The 18,177-nt window shown below is 40.5% G+C and overlaps 1 protein-coding gene across 4 annotated transcripts; it reads right to left on the reverse strand.

The window, feature by feature from the left end:
- Positions 1-6,613: 6,613 nt before the first annotated feature.
- TLR3 (toll like receptor 3) lies at positions 6,614-16,896 on the reverse strand. 4 transcript variants are annotated; one of them, XM_090258546.1, is made up of 6 exons: positions 16,635-16,896; positions 13,442-13,608; positions 12,229-12,676; positions 10,362-10,553; positions 7,524-9,376; positions 6,614-7,280 (listed from the first exon to the last, which is right to left on the reverse strand). In XM_090258546.1, exons 3-6 carry the CDS (start codon positions 12,670-12,672, stop codon positions 7,052-7,054), a joined length of 2,718 nt encoding a protein of 905 aa, XP_090114672.1. In that variant the 5' UTR covers positions 12,673-12,676; positions 13,442-13,608; positions 16,635-16,896; the 3' UTR covers positions 6,614-7,051. The 4 variants fall into 4 exon arrangements, with proteins under 4 accessions (XP_090114672.1, XP_090114669.1, XP_090114671.1 ...); XM_090258543.1 differs by having other exon boundaries at positions 16,625-16,896; XM_090258545.1 differs by having other exon boundaries at positions 13,345-13,608; positions 16,625-16,896.
- Between the last annotated feature and the right edge of the window lie 1,281 nt (positions 16,897-18,177).

The raw sequence follows: 18,177 nt of genomic DNA on the forward strand, positions 1-18,177 counted from the left end.
CTGCCCCTTAAATGGTTCCTGTCTCCAATAATGGAACTTTGTGAGGGTCACATGGGTTAACACCTGCCTGGTAACTGGAATAGAGCCTCGTATAAGGTAAGCCCCCAGCAGACGTTAGTTTTTATCATATGTGGAGCCAGGTTACACTGAACAACCTGAAAAGAAAGACTTTGAAGGAAATTATAGCTACGTTGATGTCCAAGTTTATTTGTTTTATTATTTGGATCTTTTCCATAAGTGTGTCTTATTTGTTTTCAGTGATAAACACACTAACCAAAAACAAAACAGATCAACACCTCAAAAGCCTCAAGCAAGTTTCTTGACGTGTGATAAAGGGCTGTGGATTCTACAAAAACAAGAATACCTTTCAGCCGACCAGAAAGCTGCTTTCGATGACAGAAATCATTAGTAAACCATGACTGAATCTACTGGGTGTGGTGGCAGAAACAGTGCAGTGGGGACAACAGAGACCAGACCCATGAGGCCTTGGCGTGCGCTCTCAGCTGCACGTCATGGAGAGAGCCTGCACTAGCAGCGCCCTGAGCATTTGAGAGGCATCCACAGCTCACAGCAGGAAGCCCCCAGCAAGCTGGTTCTGGGATTGGTGCTGAGACTTACCAGTGCCGTCAGAGATTCAAGGTCTTCCTCTCTTGTTTGCTTGCTCACTAGCAAGACGTGATGCCCTGTTTCCTGGTTGGGACCCTGAACACCAAGCATCTTTCCCTCGAATAACTACATTCAAGGCAAGAAGAAGGTACAGCTCACTCTCTTGCTTTCCCTGTCATTAAGAAAAAATACTTTCCAGAAGGTGCTCATTGGCTAGAACTAAATTAAAAGTCCTTCCCTAAACTAACTATAAGCAAGGGGAAATGAGAGTTGTCATTTTGAATCATAGTGCCTCTCCTAGTGGTTGAGAAAAAGTCTACCTTCCCTAAACATGTTACCATCTGGACAAAATCAGGGCTCTATCAATCAGGAAAGAAGGAGAAATGGGCATGTATGTTGGGTGTAGTAGATAGCTACAATGAATAATCTGACTATCAGTTATTATCATATTAAAAGGGCAGCTACCAATTAACTGCTTGCATTGTGTGCTACGGATATAAACTCATGCATTGAGCATTTCTTCACCATTCTAAATGCTATTTCTGAAGAGGCAGTAATAGGCCTTCTCAAACTCAACCTCTTTATATTTCCAAGTGACATATCACAGTCAATAGCAACATCACATCATGGTGAGCACTACACATTTTGATAGTATTAAAGTAGACTCTGGAGTCAGACTATGCAGGTTCATAACATGACGCCGACACTTGGCAGAGATGTGACATTGGGCTCGTTAAGTAACCGTGTGCTTCAGTTTCCTAATCTGTACAATGAAGACAATACTAGGACCCTACGTGGTGGCGAGGATTGAAAGAATTAATACATGGAAAAGACTTAAAAGTTTGCCTGACACAAAGTAAATGCGCTATTAGGTGTCAAGGATAATAATAACCATGACTGAAAATGTGGCAAATGTTCATGAAGACTCTTCACCGTGCTTTCTCAGTCTTTGGTTAGAAAGCGTGCAGTTGTCTGACAGTGTAGCTTTCCATGGCTGGGGAAACTGTGTCCCAGGGGAGAGTTCAATGTCTTTGTGGCCGACCAGCTTGGACTGGAACTTTGCACTTGACTTCACACACGTCCCTTGGTTCTATGGGGTGCAGTTCTTCCACCTGTAATATCCCTTTCCATAAAATCATTATGACTATTAAATGACATTAATGCATAAAGTAGGTTGTAGGTGATCAACAGTTGCTTAAAAATTTTATTAACAAACTTGTCAAAATAATGGAGGCACATTGGTGAAAGGATTATGGTCAATTCAAAAGTCTACCGAATAGGAGTCTAGTTAGATGTTTCTCAAAGTGACATCTCCAGAGTCCCCTCTAGCGGGGTCATCTGGGATGAATGTCAAAATGCAGAACTCTGAACCAAAGTTTGTGACTCAGAGTTTCTGAGGGTGATTCCCAGGATCTGCATTTTAACGAACTAACCAGGTGAGTGTTCAGCTTGCAAAAGTGTTATACCTGTTTGTCTACTTAATATGCATGGATCCCTGCTAGCCCAGCATCTGCTTATTTGCCCAGCGTTTATCCCAGACTAGACTGCTTTGCACCAAAACAACCCGGGCAGGACAGCATTTTAAGTCCCGTTGCCCTGAAGGGTTGTCTGCAGCCAGAAAGGAGAGTGGAGGAAAGCCCTGGCCTTAGAGTACCCTTCAAGTCATGTGGCCGAGGCTAAGCTCCTTCTCCTACCAGGGTTTTGTACAGATTCTTGCACCAGATCTGAAGGCTGCACCCTCTTCAGGCTCTTTGGGCACTCGCACTGCTTAGGAGATTGAGCCCTTTCTATCCCAGGACGATGGGCACAGGGTAAAGGGCCCACCGATCTCGTCCTAAAGAGGCAGTGTGTTGGGGAAGGCTGTAAGTTTCAAGGCCTGGGTCAGGTTTGGTCAAGAGTGAGGTCTTTTTGTAGGAGAAGTTGATACCTGACCCAACCCTTGAATTGGCAGGATTTAGCCAAGGACAGAGGCTACAGAAGAGCAGTGAAAGCGGAACTACGTTTCCATGTGGATGGGAAGTTAAATGGGGAAGGTTCGCTGGGAAATCTGCACGGGGTCTGGGTGGCTGGAGTTTGGAAAGTATTCACTCAACCTTTTCATCACTGTGTGTCGGGCACTCCATAAATGTGAGGGAATGTTTGGAAATGAAGCAAGAGAAGAAAGGGCAAGATCACAACGAAACTTCGAGTGTGAACTAAGGCGTTAAGTGGGGACCTGGAGTTCCTTGGACCTTTGCTCCATGGAGTCCTGGCATGTCCTTGGAACTGGTATTGCCGAGTTGAGGGAGATTGGAGGGAATTTCAGAGCATCCTGATTCTCTTTTGTATATTTTCCCTCCCAGAAACAGAACTAAATTTCTGGATGGTAAATATATATTTTCACAAAATGGAATATGTTTATTTTCCTCCTATGTTCACTGCCGCAACATCAATCCACCATTTTCTGTTCAACCATCTGTTGTTTGAAAAATTACTATATTCCAGTCATTCTTTTAGATACCGAGGATACTAAGATGAATATGATGTAATTCCTTGTATTCAAGGTGCTCATACCCTAGGGTTCCCGGATGGAGTCAGATATAAACCATGTCCAAAATACAACACGCAGTTGGAGTAAGGGTATGCATAAAGCACCGTGGATGCTAAGTAATAAATTAATTCATTCTGCACAGTGTGTGTGGGGGGGGGATGGGAGTTGGTATATCATAGAAGGATTCCACAACAGTTGCTTGGACTGGAGTGTCAATAAAAGTAAAATATGAAATCCTTGTTGTTTCTTACAGTCACACTGTTAACATTCTGAAAACATCGTGAAGTGGGACAATGCTGTTCTTCCTTAATATCATCCTCCGTTGGTGCCACAACTTGAGTTGGTTCCCGTGTTTCTGACTCTCCATAGTCCATACATCACGTAAATTTTTGTGTATTGAGGACCCTCACCATCATCTGGTCCCTGAAATTTAATTAAATAAAGCTTAACAGGTGAACTGAATGCCATAGTAATAAGAGATTGTTCATCACAATCATATTCCAAGAAGGTCACGTCTTTTTGTAAGTGGTGGGGACACTGTGCCGAGATGCTCCGCAGCCTGTCCTCTTTCACTGCCATGTGAGCAATAAACCCAATTCAGTAAACTGTGTGTGGGCTTCCGGTGGCCTTGGACTGGAAGACATCAACACTGTTAAGGCATCCTTGTTTTGTTTAAAAAAAAACAAAAACTTGTTTTTTTATGAAGCAATTGGTTTCCAGAATTTCTGAAAGAGGCTTTATTTTAAAAAATAAAATGGATGGAAGCTTGCAGAGGTGTTTCAAGAAAGCAGCTGAGCTATGTCTATTTTAATCCTCAAACGCCTTGGGAGGTGTTGTGGCCCCTGCAGCGAGCTGCCAAGATTTCCCCATTCAGGCCCCAGGCACCTCTTCTTCCAGTGTGTCGCTCCTGCTGGCTCACAACGGGCTGCGTAGAAATTCTCACACAGAACTGGAGAAGTCTCATGACTCCTGCCCAACGTAACCAATGGGTTGTTTGCCCAACTGGTGGGGAGAAAAGTCACATGACAGGACCAGTTTCTCCCTTGGACAGGAAGATGGACCAAGGCTAGAGAGTTGGAAGAGCTAAGCGCGGCTCACAGATCGGTTTACCTAATGTCATTAGTCACTAGTGACCAACTGATGGTCATGCTTTGTTATTTTAATACCAATTTTAATTTTGTAGGAAAAAATAAGTGCTTCAAATCCCCCCTCTGTTCTGTGAGAATAAGCTTGGCTGTTCGGACTATGAAGCAGTAAGTCACACTCTTTCTGTTCAACCAGCTGTCACATAAATCTAAGTCATAGATCCAAGGAGGGACTTTTATTACAATCTCTGGTTTCGCCAATCGAAACCCATGAAGTTACAATTTCAGAATACCTTCTCCTGAAGTCTACACTCCTCTGCTGTGCTCTCTGCAGCGTGGTTCCAGCCTTTCGACCGTCCGCCAACACCAAGTTCACATCTCCCTCCCTTCCTTCCACCTTAGTATTCATCCTGCCACCACCATCCTCACCCACCCAAATCCTCCCCACCTTTCAGAGGCCTATCTGCTTCCGTGGGGCCTTCCTTGTCCAGGTCCCTCTTTGGTAACCGCTCCCTACCCTGTTCCTGCGGCCCCGTGTTCTCTAGGGCAGCTCGTGCCCTCTGTACCCCACCCTGTTTAGCACAGGGGCAGACGCAAGCAGCTACTCCATGAATACGGCTAATTTCACCGCTTTGTTAATATGTAACTTACGTACCATAAAATCCACCTGTTTTAAGTATATGATTCAGTGATTTTTAGCAACCTTACATAGTTACGCAATCATCGACACAATCCAGTTTTAGCATATTTTCATCACCCCCAAAAGATCTCTTGGGCCCACATGCAGTGACTCCCCACTGCATTTCCTGGCAAGAAATACATTTTAAGCACTTGACTTGGAGCATCTTTACATTTTTCACGGTCACCATCACTTGTTGCTGAGTAGTGTTCACGAATGACCTAAGGTAGGCATTTCAGTAATTAGACACCATTAAACGAATGGCATTGAATCCCTCCTCCTCACTAACACATTGATTGTATCTATTTCCTATTTCCAATCTGAAAGGTGTCACTTACAGTTAAATACGTCGGTTCACCTTAAACTCAACGTTGTTGATTCAGCTGGGTTTGGGTTTGGGAGTGAAAAACAGGAAGAAGGAGTTAGAGTGAACAGATTACCTGATGGCAACCAAAGATGTCAATTTGCTGGTGGGAATTAAACAGGTCAGACAAACGGCCTTTTCTGCACCTTCTGTCTTGAACCCAAGGGAGACAGACCTCTCCTGAGGACAATCATAAATGACAGCCTGCAGAAGTCACTTCCTGTGTAGGTCAAACACGAGTCAAGGCTTACGCCTTTGATTAGTTTTGCTTATATCCAGTTCAATAGGTCGTCCCTTGTGTTTTCTGACCCCTTAACTATTAATCAACTTTTAAAAGATTACATTTGAACTCAATTTAAATTGCAGCTATTTGATTGACTATCTCGTAAGTAAATACAGAAGAGAATAAAAGCCAAGTTGCTTCCTGCTCTTCTTTTCACAAACTGATGATATGGCAATTAATTCATAATTTATTTAGAAATATTTTAATGAGGCAGAGAACATTGATATACTACAATGTGCATCAAGAAAAAAGTAGTTGTGAGTTTTATTTTATGACGTCAAAATAAAACAGGATTATTTCACAGTTAGAAAACAAATCTTAACAAAGAAGTTGTTTAGCAAATGTCTCACGTTCAAGTGTCTGGTATAAGGCGAAAGTGAAAATAAGCCCCCACGTTCAACACGAGGCTGGAAGCCCGAAGAAGTTCAGTGGACGTGACTTTTGCCAGGATTGTGTGAATTCAGCCCTGACAATAACGAATCACAGTTCCAAAATGATCACATTTATGATCTCAAATGCTCCCTAAGTTCAACAAAGGAGTGCTTTAAGTATAGAGATCAACTCAGCATGATAATTTCAACTCTCTCCTCATTTGAATACCAGAACTATAAAGATTTTAAAAGGCTATGTATGTTTATTTTCAATAATTAGACTTTTTATTTTAACACAAAATAATCATAAGGATTAATTTACCCATAGCATATTATTTTTGGGGACAATAATATATTCTATGTGAAGGTGTTGTACCTACCATGACCATCATCACTAATTATATGATAATGTTTAAGACTTTGCTCATCACCATAATTTTCAAGATCATGAGTCAAAAAATCTCAATGGGGCCGAGGGATTTGTCCAGGGCCACCTCTGCATCTGTGAGCAGGGAGGACAATGTTTGGTTTTCACAACACCGATCTACTAAGCAACCTTCAGAAAGCACATCTTTCTGCAATATTCTAAGTAACAGATTTCTTTCTTCTAACACCTCCTATAGCAGAAATCCAAATATTAGGAAAATGTGAGTATTTTATTAAACTATTTTATTAAGTAATCAAGATGATTTTAAAAATATGAGTATATATTTGACTCTTTCACAAATGAAATAGCAATATGCCAATTAAATCGATTATTTTTCATTCTATTATGAGTGCATCCCCAAACCCAAATATACCTATTACAAATGCTCACACGACCCTTACTTTACTTAAACGAGACATATTTTAAAACTTTCTTAAGTTTGCATTGCCCTCAGTAACCAATTATGAATATTCATTAGTAAAGGATATTCCCATATGTTTCTTTTGGGTCAAATTAAGTCCATTGGTAATAAAAGGTCTGAAGTGAGGAGATATATTTCCATAGAAGACAGACCCTGGTAAGCTAATGCTCTCACCTATAATGTAAATGAACAGATTTACATTATTTTCAAGTAAAACTTAAATTTACCATGAAAAATTTTAAATTGTGAAACTCACTCCTCTGTTAATTTAGTCCTTAAATAAATTTAGTGGACTGAATTTCTGGATCCAAGTGCTACTTGCAATTTATGATGAAAGGCATTTATTCGTTCCTTCTGAGCTGGCCAGTTCAGAATGCAGTGAGATTTAAACATTCCTCTTCGCAAACAGAGTGCATGGTTCAGTTTATAATCTGGAATCTCCTCAAGAAAGATCAAGATAATAGAGTCCAGATTTTGTTCAATAGCTTTCTGAACTGCTTGGTGCACCTTGAATCTAAGTAAAAAAAAAAAAAAAAGAAAGAAAGAAAAAAATTATTTATACAGTCTTTAATAGCCAAAAGCTCTAAAATGTAAAATTCCCCTTAGACTTTACTTTAATCTGTCACTAAAAATCAGGTAATATTTTTTCTTAATGTGATTTTTAAAATTCTTTGAGTTGTGAGTAATCATGTTGGTAATATTTAAAAGTTCAATTTAAAAACAAGTTAATATGTAAAATGTGACAATATTCACCTACCTTTTGCATAATGGATCTTTTAATAGATGCTGTGTTATAACAAAAATAGTTTTTCTGCTCCTTTTGATGCTATTGACAATTGCTTCAAGTTCAAGAACACCTGCCTGAAAGTCCCTTTCTTCCAGACAAAACTTGAGAGTGTGATCTTTTTCCTCCATGGGGGAGAAGTGTTCCCACACCCAGTCCCTGTCTTCACGGGCATGAATTATGTACGCTGCGTAGTCAAATTGCTCTGGCTGTCTGTCCACTTCTTTGAAACCGAGAGCCCGATGCACTAAAACATTCCAATAAAAAGATATCCTCCAGCCTTCCAAATGGATGAACAGTACCATAAAGATGAAAATCAATAGGAGACTGGTATTTATCATGAAAAGGAGTTCAAAGGGCGCACTGTCTTTGCAAGGTGATATATCAAAAAGCATCACTGGAAAACCATGATATTGAGGTGGGGTATTGCAGAGGTAATGACTTGACAGCTTGGAAATGTTGGTATGGGTACCATTGATCCAGTTAACAAACCAGGCAATACTTTCACACGTACAATCAAATGGGTTAAAGCTCATGTCTAAATTACTCAGGTTCTTGAAAGCTGGCCCAAAAACATTCTTCTCAACTGATGTTATAAGATTCTTCTGAAGGTTCAGTGACTTTAGCGAGGCCTGATTATCAAAGACAGATGGCGGAAGTATGTTTAAATTATTCAATCCTAAATTAATGCTCCTTAACTGAAACAAGTCCTTGAAGGCATCTGCTGGGATCTCATCAAGGCCATTAGACTCTAAATTAAGGATGTGGAGGCGAGAAAGACCCTTTAGGAAGTGAACGGGACCATCAGGGTTTGCCTGTTTCCAGAGCCGAGCTAAATTGTTATGCTGCAAATCCAGAATTTCCAGTTTCTCCAGCCCCTCCAAAAGGTCATCATTTATGTTGGCTATGTTGTTGTTGCTTAGATCGAGAATAGTCAAGTTATGAAGAGGGAGAAAAGGGGAAGGGGGCCTGAGCACGATTTTAAGGGCCACCCTTCGGAGCATCAGTTGTTGAAGGCTCGGAACCAAGGTAAACGAGTTGCTAGTCAGTTGTAGGTATTTGTTGTAGGAAAGGTAGATTTCAACAATATTTCCTAGACCTCGCCATTCCTCACCCGTGAGTTCTTGCCCAATTTCATTAAGACCGAGATCAAGTACCTTTAGGTGCCCCAACCAAGAAAAAGCACCTCTCTCCATTTTTGAGATTTTATTTTTGCTTAGGTTGAGCATAAGTAAAGGAGAATGAGCGAGTGATACAAAGGTTTCATTTGTTAAAGTTTGCAAACTTGTGAAGGAGTTGGACAGGCTTAAATATTTCAGCTTTGGGAGTCCCGTGAACATATCGCTTGTTATGCCTGGAAAGTTGTTATCGTCCATGTTAAGATACTCCAAACACTTTAGCCATTGAAAGGACAAATCATCGAGCTTGGGATGCAAAGCAAGGGAATTGCTTTGTTTCGTAAAAGAGTGCCTCAAGTTCAAGTATCTCACATTGGAAAGCCCATGGAAGGAGCGAGAAGACAAATGTCCTATGTTATTATGCTCCAGGAAGAGATACTTTAGATGCGGAAGCCAAGCGAAGGAATCATTGTCGATCGTATTCAGACTGTTATAGGAAAGGTCGAGCACGGTGAGGTTTGTCTGCTCTAGTCCAGCGAAGGTCGCGTTGCTTGTTCTGGACAACTGGGTGTAGCTCAGGGACAGACTCTGGATGCTGGTGTTCGACAGCTCCAGACAAAGCTTCTCCGTGAGACCGGGGCCCAGCGGGGCGTTGTTCAGAGAGAGACCCAGTAATTTTCCAATTGCGTGAAAACATCCTGGAGAGAACTAAAGGGGGAGGGGAAAAAAGAGGTTAGTAAGTGAAGCACAATCACGTCTGCATGACCCTTGTGCAGCGCAAGGACAGTCCGTTACTCAACCCCCGTTGCGCTCACCCCCCGGTCTGGGTGTTCTCTCCACCCCCGTAAGGCACAGTCCCTTACTCTGTCCCTGCCACCTGTGCTCTGTCCAGCTCCTCACCTCCCCTGGCCACAGGCGACCTCCTCCTCAGCACCCACTTAGATGTCAACTTAGAAGTCATTTCTTCTGGGGCCTTCCCTGACCTCTCAGCCTAGGTGATGTGTCTTAGTACTTGCCCCCCATCACACTGACCGCGGCTGTCATTAAGAAACTGTTCGCCAAGTCGCCACCGGGACAGGGCCTCTTTGTCTCAGGGACCACTGCTCTCGGTGAGCATGGTGGAAGGAATGGCTGGATTTCGTTTTTGATATAGAAATGCCCGTTTTCCCTTCTGTAACTGAGTTCCAGCGGCCCTCTCCGTCTTCCCACCACGGTTTTCTCCTGGCTCATTTCATCACAGGGGTTCCAGCTTCCTTCTGCTCTGCCCCATCTCCTCATCAGGAGCTTTGGCTGCGCTGGGGCTCAGCACGGGCACCAGAGAGCCAAAGGCAAGAGAGAAGGAGTCCAGAGGGGACAGTAGCCAGTCCCTGTGGCTGAACACAGGAGAGCAAAGAGGCTCTGATTTCTACCGTGCCATCTGTGAGTGGTGGCGCTAACAGGAGAAAAGACAGAACTTTGAAAGAAAGCGTGCTTTCTGTGAGTAAAGTGAGGTGAACTGCAAAGCAGGAAATTAGTAAACTAATAATCATAAATGTACATGGTAGGATTATTTTGCCATAACTAAAATTAAGTTTCTGAATACTTCTTACTGACATCGAGGATGTCTAGGATATGTTACTTTTAAATGGCAGGATACACTGTCATCCTCAAACACTTGAAGGTAGAACACAAAATAATTGTATCTGCTTCTTACCTCTTTAATCGAATTTGATGACAACTCTAATTTTTTTAAAGAAGAATTGCCAAGGAAATCAAGTTCTTCGTACGTTAGTGCATTGATTTTATTATTTGATAATAGAAGCTCTTGGAGATTTTCCATTTGGAGCTGAGTTCCTAATTTAGTAGATGATAAACCATTATGAGACAGATCTAATTTGATTAAATTCTGAGGAAAAAAAACAGGTGTATAAGTTAGTCTTGCCATCAAAAACAGTTCTTCCAAATCTACGCGAATCTTAGAACTAACTCAAAAGCAAAATGTCATTTCTCTATTATTCTACAGTACACCAATGATAAGAGTAATGAAAATCTTTGTTGTGGCTAAAAATACTATTGTTGCTAGGATTTAGTTTCTCTTACCAAAATAAAGGCCCTTAAGCTTATTTATTCATGACATAGGGAATAGTCATAATAAGCATGTTTTTACTTGTTTATAATAAACAGTTATGATATAAGAAATGCACACATGGCTTACCAAACATATAATGTCATGCATCAGTCTGGAAACTAAACAAGAGGAAAAAGAAATGTTTTCTTAAAAAGTCTGAGTGGAACTTTGCCCCCCAGGAAATCCTAAGAAGAATTTTATATTGAGAAAGAGCAAAAGCTATGTAAACATGCATCATGGCTAGTAGAGAATATTAATTTGTGTTTGTTTTTTCAGTATTGTGGGATTTTTTTTCAGCCTTTGTTGTTTTTGAACACGTAAGCTTCCAACTCCAGTAAAAGGTAAGGAAAAATGTATATCTGTTAGGGAAAAATCTTATATCTTTTAAAGAGAACAAGAATTTTATTTATGTCTTAAAAATACAAATAACAAAGACAAATAACATTTTTTCAACTAGATTTTGAGGTCTTTGTGTACAAAGACATTTTATCCACATCAGAATCTAAAAGACACAAGAAAGAATTTCAAATGGTTTCCAAGAAAATCATTTTATAAATGTTTCTAAGCATACTTAAATATGTATGTTCTTTTTGGCATTGAAAGTCAATTTAATGACCAGTTTGTTATAAGCCCATAAAAAAAATTAAAAAAAAGAGTTTTGAAAATTGCTTTAGCTCAGGAAAAGCTTTATGGTCTCAAATTTAGAGAGAATAAATACAGGATATGGCAAAAGTAGGTTTACAGTTGTTAGTACACAAAACACAGTCTATTATTGGATTGTTACTTATTAATTATTGTATCACTTTCCATACAAGCAAATGTAAAAATACTGTTGCCCCACATTGTACGTTTTTTAGAGATTTTAAATTCAAGCAAAGTATTGAAAGATTGTAAGTAGTCATTGCAAAAGTAATATTGTGAGGAGATTCCTAAAATCAAGAGTAGGTAACTTTTAGTTGAATAGCTTATCATGTATCCAAGTGATAACCTTATTTAAGTCAGAATTTGGACTCAACATTTTTTCATTTTTTTAGGCACTAAATCAGCAGCTTCGAGAGTTTATTTGCTGTGTTCCTCATGCACTGCTCCGCCTCATCTCTGACCTCTACTTCTTGTATCTAAAAAAAGTTTTGTTTCTAATGGGAGGAAGCAAGAGAGGCATTGTTCTTTAAATTTAGGATTGAAACTGAGTTAAGATGATATTTTCTCTTCGGAAAACATTTCCAATCATAATGGCAATATTTGTGTGTGACTCCCCCCTCCATGCCCCCCGCCCGACACACACACACACACACACACACACACACACACACACACTTGGGTAGACCAGATTTCTCATTCTTTACCTGGATATCTAGATATTAAGTCTAAGGATAAATACATGACTTGGTAACTTAATATTAGATAACATATATTTTGTTTCTTATAAGAAAAATGAACTTTTTAATCTTACCTTCAGGTTCTTAAAGGGATTATTTTGAATTTTTTTAATTGAGTTGGACCTAAGATGGAGTTCAGTCAAATTCAGGCAGAAGGCAAAGGTTTTATCGGAAAGCTGGGATAGCTCATTGTGTTCGATGTTCAAAATTTTCATCAAGGGGAGTTTTTGGCACAATTCTGGCTCCAGTTTGGAGATGGAGTTAAATCCTCCATCCAAGATTGTGAGTTGGCTGTATCTGGTGAAGTTGGCAGGTGGCAATTTTCTGAGTTGATTATGGGTGAGATTCAGCACTGTTATGTTTGCTGGGAGGTCATCAGGTACCTGAGTCAGCTTCAGGTGGCTGCAGTCTGCTTCTTCGTGCCGAACCACACACCTGTTGGCAGACGATGCACACAGCACCCAAAGGGGCAACAGTCCCCAAAGGCAGGCGCCATGACGCAGCAGACTCTGGCTCATGGTTCTGTTTTTTAAAAGAAACGTTAAAAACCAATAAACAACATTAATAACACACATTCCCCATGCATTGGTACATTCTTTGTAAAATACGTAACCAACTGGGACTGTGCATGATTCCTTATTATCACTCTTAGGATACACAAGCAGAAGATAATAGGGAAAATTTTCAAACAGCACAGAAAGTACAAAATGGAACATACAAGCTCCCTCTTCACGTTTCATCTCCACTCAGTGGCAGAGATCCGAGGTGGCCTCTGGCGGTTTCTATTTGTAATTCTCATGGTCACCTTCAGAAACCTAAATAATAAGCCCGTGCAACTATTTCTTCCTTTACTGACTTTCAGTGTTTTCTTCCCACTATAATGACAAAGAACTTGGTTACACCATTTTATTGTCTTCACAACTTTTCTTTAGTTATTTTTAATTTGATTTAGTCCATGTTTACAATGATAATTTTAAACACTCTATTTAAAACTCTATTTATTGATCAACCAACCTGGGAAAAAATCTCTTGATCCTCACCTTGTGATACAGGAAGTGCACACCCCCCATGTTCTCTACACACTTCTTGCTTCCTTGCATTTCCCCAAACTGTCAGCTACAACAGTGCATGACATTGTCAAGACAGAACATGTTAGCATGTAACCTAAGACTGGGATAAGTCAGACATACTTGGCCTGGATCAATTCATCAAATCTGAAGTCAACAAATGAACATCCACTGCAGAATTAGTAAGACGTAGAGAAACATGCTCATTGAGAGAACAAACCCTGGAATGACACCCTTTGAGTTCTGATCCTGGATCCTCCACTTCGTAGCTTCTGGCAGGTCAATTCATTTCTCCAGCCTTTGCGTGCTCATCTTGTAAGTGGAGGTCATGTGAGCAGCTCCTCCATGGGTTGTTAGGAGGATTAAAAGAGGTAAGTCTTGAAGTATCTGGAATAAAGCAGTATTGATGGTATTACTATTATTACTCATCAGTATAATTAAGATTTATGAAGTGGTTATTATAACTATTTCTTATTTTGTAAACTTTTTACTTTATAAAGAAAAACCTATGTAAACAAATTCCATCACATGACAATCACAGCTAGCCGCTATAGTGGAGGGAGCCAAGCATGTTAAATAATTAAAATGCAAGGAAATTCATGGCTGGTTAGGAAGAGTCAAGAAGCTCCTTATTAACTCTACCTTGGGTTAAGCTTCAGTACAGATCTGGGCTGTCTTACAGTCTGGGAAGGAATCAGTGTCTTTCCTGAACAACTACAAATAAGATTCACTTAAGGAGGCTTGATTCCTTTAAAAGTGCTTTGTTTCTCAATTTTATTTTAAAGAATTAAAAGAAAGCCTTGGGTTATGTGGCATCCATGGGTCATTTTACCCTACTACTTGGTCTAAAGAGTGAAATTAATAAATGTAAACACTTGTTAATACACCATTCACAAAATCCAAGGCCTTTAAAAGTTTTAATAAGAATCTTTTATATACGCTATAAAAATTGCTTAGGAAATGTTGTATAAGCTACTTTGATTTTTTATGTAAAACTTTTATAATTCTCACTACTTACACATCATCATGATTGATATTTAAAATGGATGATATGAGGAGCCCTTTCCCATAAAGAGTGTGCATTGCTACCTCCAGTTCAATGTTTCTTAATAGAGATTTTCCTTTGATGTAAAATTTACATACAATGACATGCATGAATTTGAGCATACATTACAGGAGTTCTGACACATGCATTCACTTGTGTAACCCAAACCCTAAGGAGCTCCCCATCCCTTTCCCAATTAACTCTGATCCCCATCTCCCAGATACAATCACTGCTCAGATTTTTTTCTACTATAGATTATTTTAAAACCTCCTATCACTGGGATCATATCCGCTCTATTAAATAAGGCTTCTAAGTATTTTTAAAGCTACACACAATTTTATATTCATAGGCTAGGAGCGACATCACAGCCCAGGCCAGTTAGGATGCCTCTTACCAAACTGCTCAGGTTTGTAAACAACGTGGGGCTGGAAATGACACAGTGCAGATCGGGACCAGCTTCCTACCCTTCTGGGCCTATAAGGGTACTACGTCCATTCACAAACTCACAGGTACAATTCCTGCAATGTAGTCACCTTGTCTAGGTGACTTTCACTTTTTCCGGAAGGGCAATAGGTAGAGATATTACCATAGCTGTCCCTCGGTAGGCACAGGAGATTTGTCCCAGGACCCTCACAATACAAAAATCCAGGGACGTTCAAGTCCTTTATCTAAAACGGCATCGTATTTGCATATAACCTATGCAATCTTCCCATATATTTTAAATCATGTCTAGGTTGCTGCTAATACCTAAAACAATGTAGATAGTTGTGATACTATATTGTTTAGGAAATAATGGCAAGAAAAGAAAGCCTGCACATGTTCAGTGCAGACGCAACCATCATGTGCCAACTACACGGTACAGGGAAGCAACAATGTAACATTTTTTTTTCTAATATTTTTGATCTGTGCTTGACTGACTCCGTAGATGCAGAACCTGTGGCGACTAAGGGCCAACTATACTGAGAGGAACAAGTCCATTTACAAAGGGTACTCCTGAGGGACTGGAAGACGTTCCCAGATCTAAAGGTAGACTCCATCAGACGGGAAAGACTCATCAAGTACGAGGTAGGAGAAGTGAGAAGGAAGAAGACACAGAGAGAAACCGATGAAAGGCAAGGATTGTGACCACTCACACACACACACACACACACACACACACACACACACACAAAACAACAACAAAAAACCTAAAACCTCAGAAAATGTACGCTCAACTACTTCCAAAGGAAAGATCCTGATTGATACAAAACTTTTCATCAGCCGCTAGAAAACAATAATAATGAGCTTTCAAAATGTTCAGGAGAAATTATTTTGAACTTAAAATTTCATTTTTAGATGAATAATTAAAGATAAGGGGGGAAGCGTTTTGAAATACGCAAAGATTCAGTACATTTATAACCATACTACCTGTATGAAAAAGTTATTTTAGGATGTGCTTCAGTAAAACAAACAAAAACAAACAAAATACAGTTCGAGGATGAAATGAGAGTGAAGAATGAGTTGGTGTTGAATGAGACGGTAGGAACAAAGAAAGCTAAGAAGAGAGGAAAAACGGAGTCAGTGGGCCTTGCAACTTTGGAAAGCTTTTCCGGGTGCGTGAGATTCTATTTCTTTGTCCATGCCAGCTCCAACATGGCACAATGCTGAGAAGGTAGAGTCTGGAGCCGGGCTGCTTAGCCTTACCCCCAGTTACAGTTTGGCTTGCACAGTTCAGTTGTGAACTTTACATTTTTCCCCCTAAACTTACACAGACACATGCCAACACAAAAGCACACTGTGAAGCTGGCGGGCACCTTCCTGAAACCAGGACTTAACCCATATCTGCCCGTGCTAATTTCTGATCCTCTTATACACCTGAATGGTTTTCCACGTCTCACCTTCATCTTTGTCTTTTCTTAGGCCAAGAATTGAAAATAAAAAGTAAAAAAATAAAGCCATTTTCTTACTCCTAGGAACAGCTGAAGTGTCTCTCCTTCTCAAGCACATTATCAGCAAGCACCGGCTTCTGTCTCCTCTCCAGCCAAGAAAACCAAGAAAAGGAGATCAGCTCTTCTCACAGAGCTTTCTATCTTTAAGAAACTGTAATTTTTTTAAGGTTGTTGCAAAATGATTTCTATAGCTACCCTAATGTACTTGTCTGAACTCTACAAAGGAAAACATTTTTAAAAATTTCTCTATAAAATGTTTTATCATGTTAATTAGAAATTGTTGCTGTTATTTGTACTGATACCACCTGCCTTTTCTGACTAGATTCAAGCACCAGATTAAAGAAAGACCAAAGAATGCCAAAGCCAACATGCATTCATCACTTCACCCAACACAAAAAACCCAATCCCCCTAGGAATTTAAAATGCAAACCTTCACTCACTCTGATGACAGCTTTTCTGTCTCTCATCAGCCCAAATCCTGTCGTGTTCACCAGGGAAATGCAGCAAATTCACTGCAATCTCGAAAGTGAAAGTGGAGTTTTGTTGTGTTTTGCTATTTTTTTTCAAGCCTTTTATAGCTGGTGCATTCTAAGAAGGGCAAAGGAAACAAAATCTCCGCAAGAGGCATTTTAAATCGCTTCTTGAAAATGTCTTCTACCTTGCTGCGCAGGTACAGTCCCCTGGGTTTCATCCAAACGCCCACAGATTGAGCAACAGAGAAAGTTCAAAGACCCGGACTTCACCGCCTCGCGCGGGAGGGGCCCGGCCCCAGGAGTTAATGAGTCTCTCGCTGAGCGTGAATTCCTCTTATTGACCAAGGGCTGATGCAGAACAGTCAGAATGGAGCGGTGTGCGGTCAGAGGGACAGAGAGAAATCTCGATTCCGAATCACAGCTAATCACTTCCATCTCTCGGATCTCACTTTCCCTTCTTGGCAGCAAGGTTAGAAACTCACGGCAGAAACCCAGCCTTTGATGGGAGAAGAGGCCGGGTTTCCCAGCAGAGAAGGAGCCGGGCTGGCAACGTCCAGAGTCCGCCTAACGCACGCCGCTCTGCCTTCCAGGGTCAGGACCTGCTGGGGGACACAGAGGTGCCCCAAGAATGTTCAGGTTCGCGGTTGAGCCTCCAGTTTGCTTTACTGGCTCCAACTAATGAAAGGAATGTGCTTGACAAGGAACGAACACTTATTTAAAAAACTGTGAATGTGATACAATATTATAACTCTGTCGATATGTGGTAAAATACAATCGACAGGGATTGCAGAGATCGCTTACTCCATCTCCTTAGTCTGGAAATGAGGAAAATGAAACCTAGTGAGGTGAGAGCTTTGCCTAAGGACAGACCAACAAACAAGTCTAAAGCAGCCTGGGACAGTTGAAACTTGTCACTGGCTTGACTTGATTGCAGAATCCAAAGCAAGAAATAAACTTGTGTCAGGGTGTAAAATGCCCACTCCTGAGCCCCAGACTTGGCTATTTGGGTATTTAAAAGGGCTAATATAATGCATAGGTTTAATCTAGAGTGACTCTTAAGAATTTTTGAAATAAACCTTTACTAATAGGAACAAAGAGATCAGACCAACCGATCCTCCCAGTGTTAGCAAGAAGCTAAAATGAGACTGTATCTTTTCATTATTAAAATTTCTCATGGGTTTATAATGTGCCGAATATATTATGGACCTAATGTAATAGTTGAACTTACTGCAGAGCATTGGTTTGGTCTGAACGGTCATTTGGAACTGTGCTCATGGATTGCCCTCACAGCCACCACTGAGAAAGGACATGGTCTTGCTTTGTATCATCTGCAATTCTAGAAGGCATTTCTTTTTTCTTTTTTGAACTCTCTCCCTAAACTAAAGGTACAGTTCCTCTTCCCAGGGTGATTTTCATTTCTGCTCCTAAAGCTGCAGGGGATTTAAATTAAGCTCAACCAAACCACAGACTCAGCAAGAACATTCATGAGAGAGGAAATGACACCTCCTGT

This window comes from Furipterus horrens, unplaced genomic scaffold (assembly GCF_987537825.1).
Source record: "Furipterus horrens unplaced genomic scaffold, mFurHor1.1.pri manual_scaffold_12, whole genome shotgun sequence".
Lineage (NCBI taxonomy): Eukaryota > Metazoa > Chordata > Mammalia > Chiroptera > Furipteridae > Furipterus > Furipterus horrens.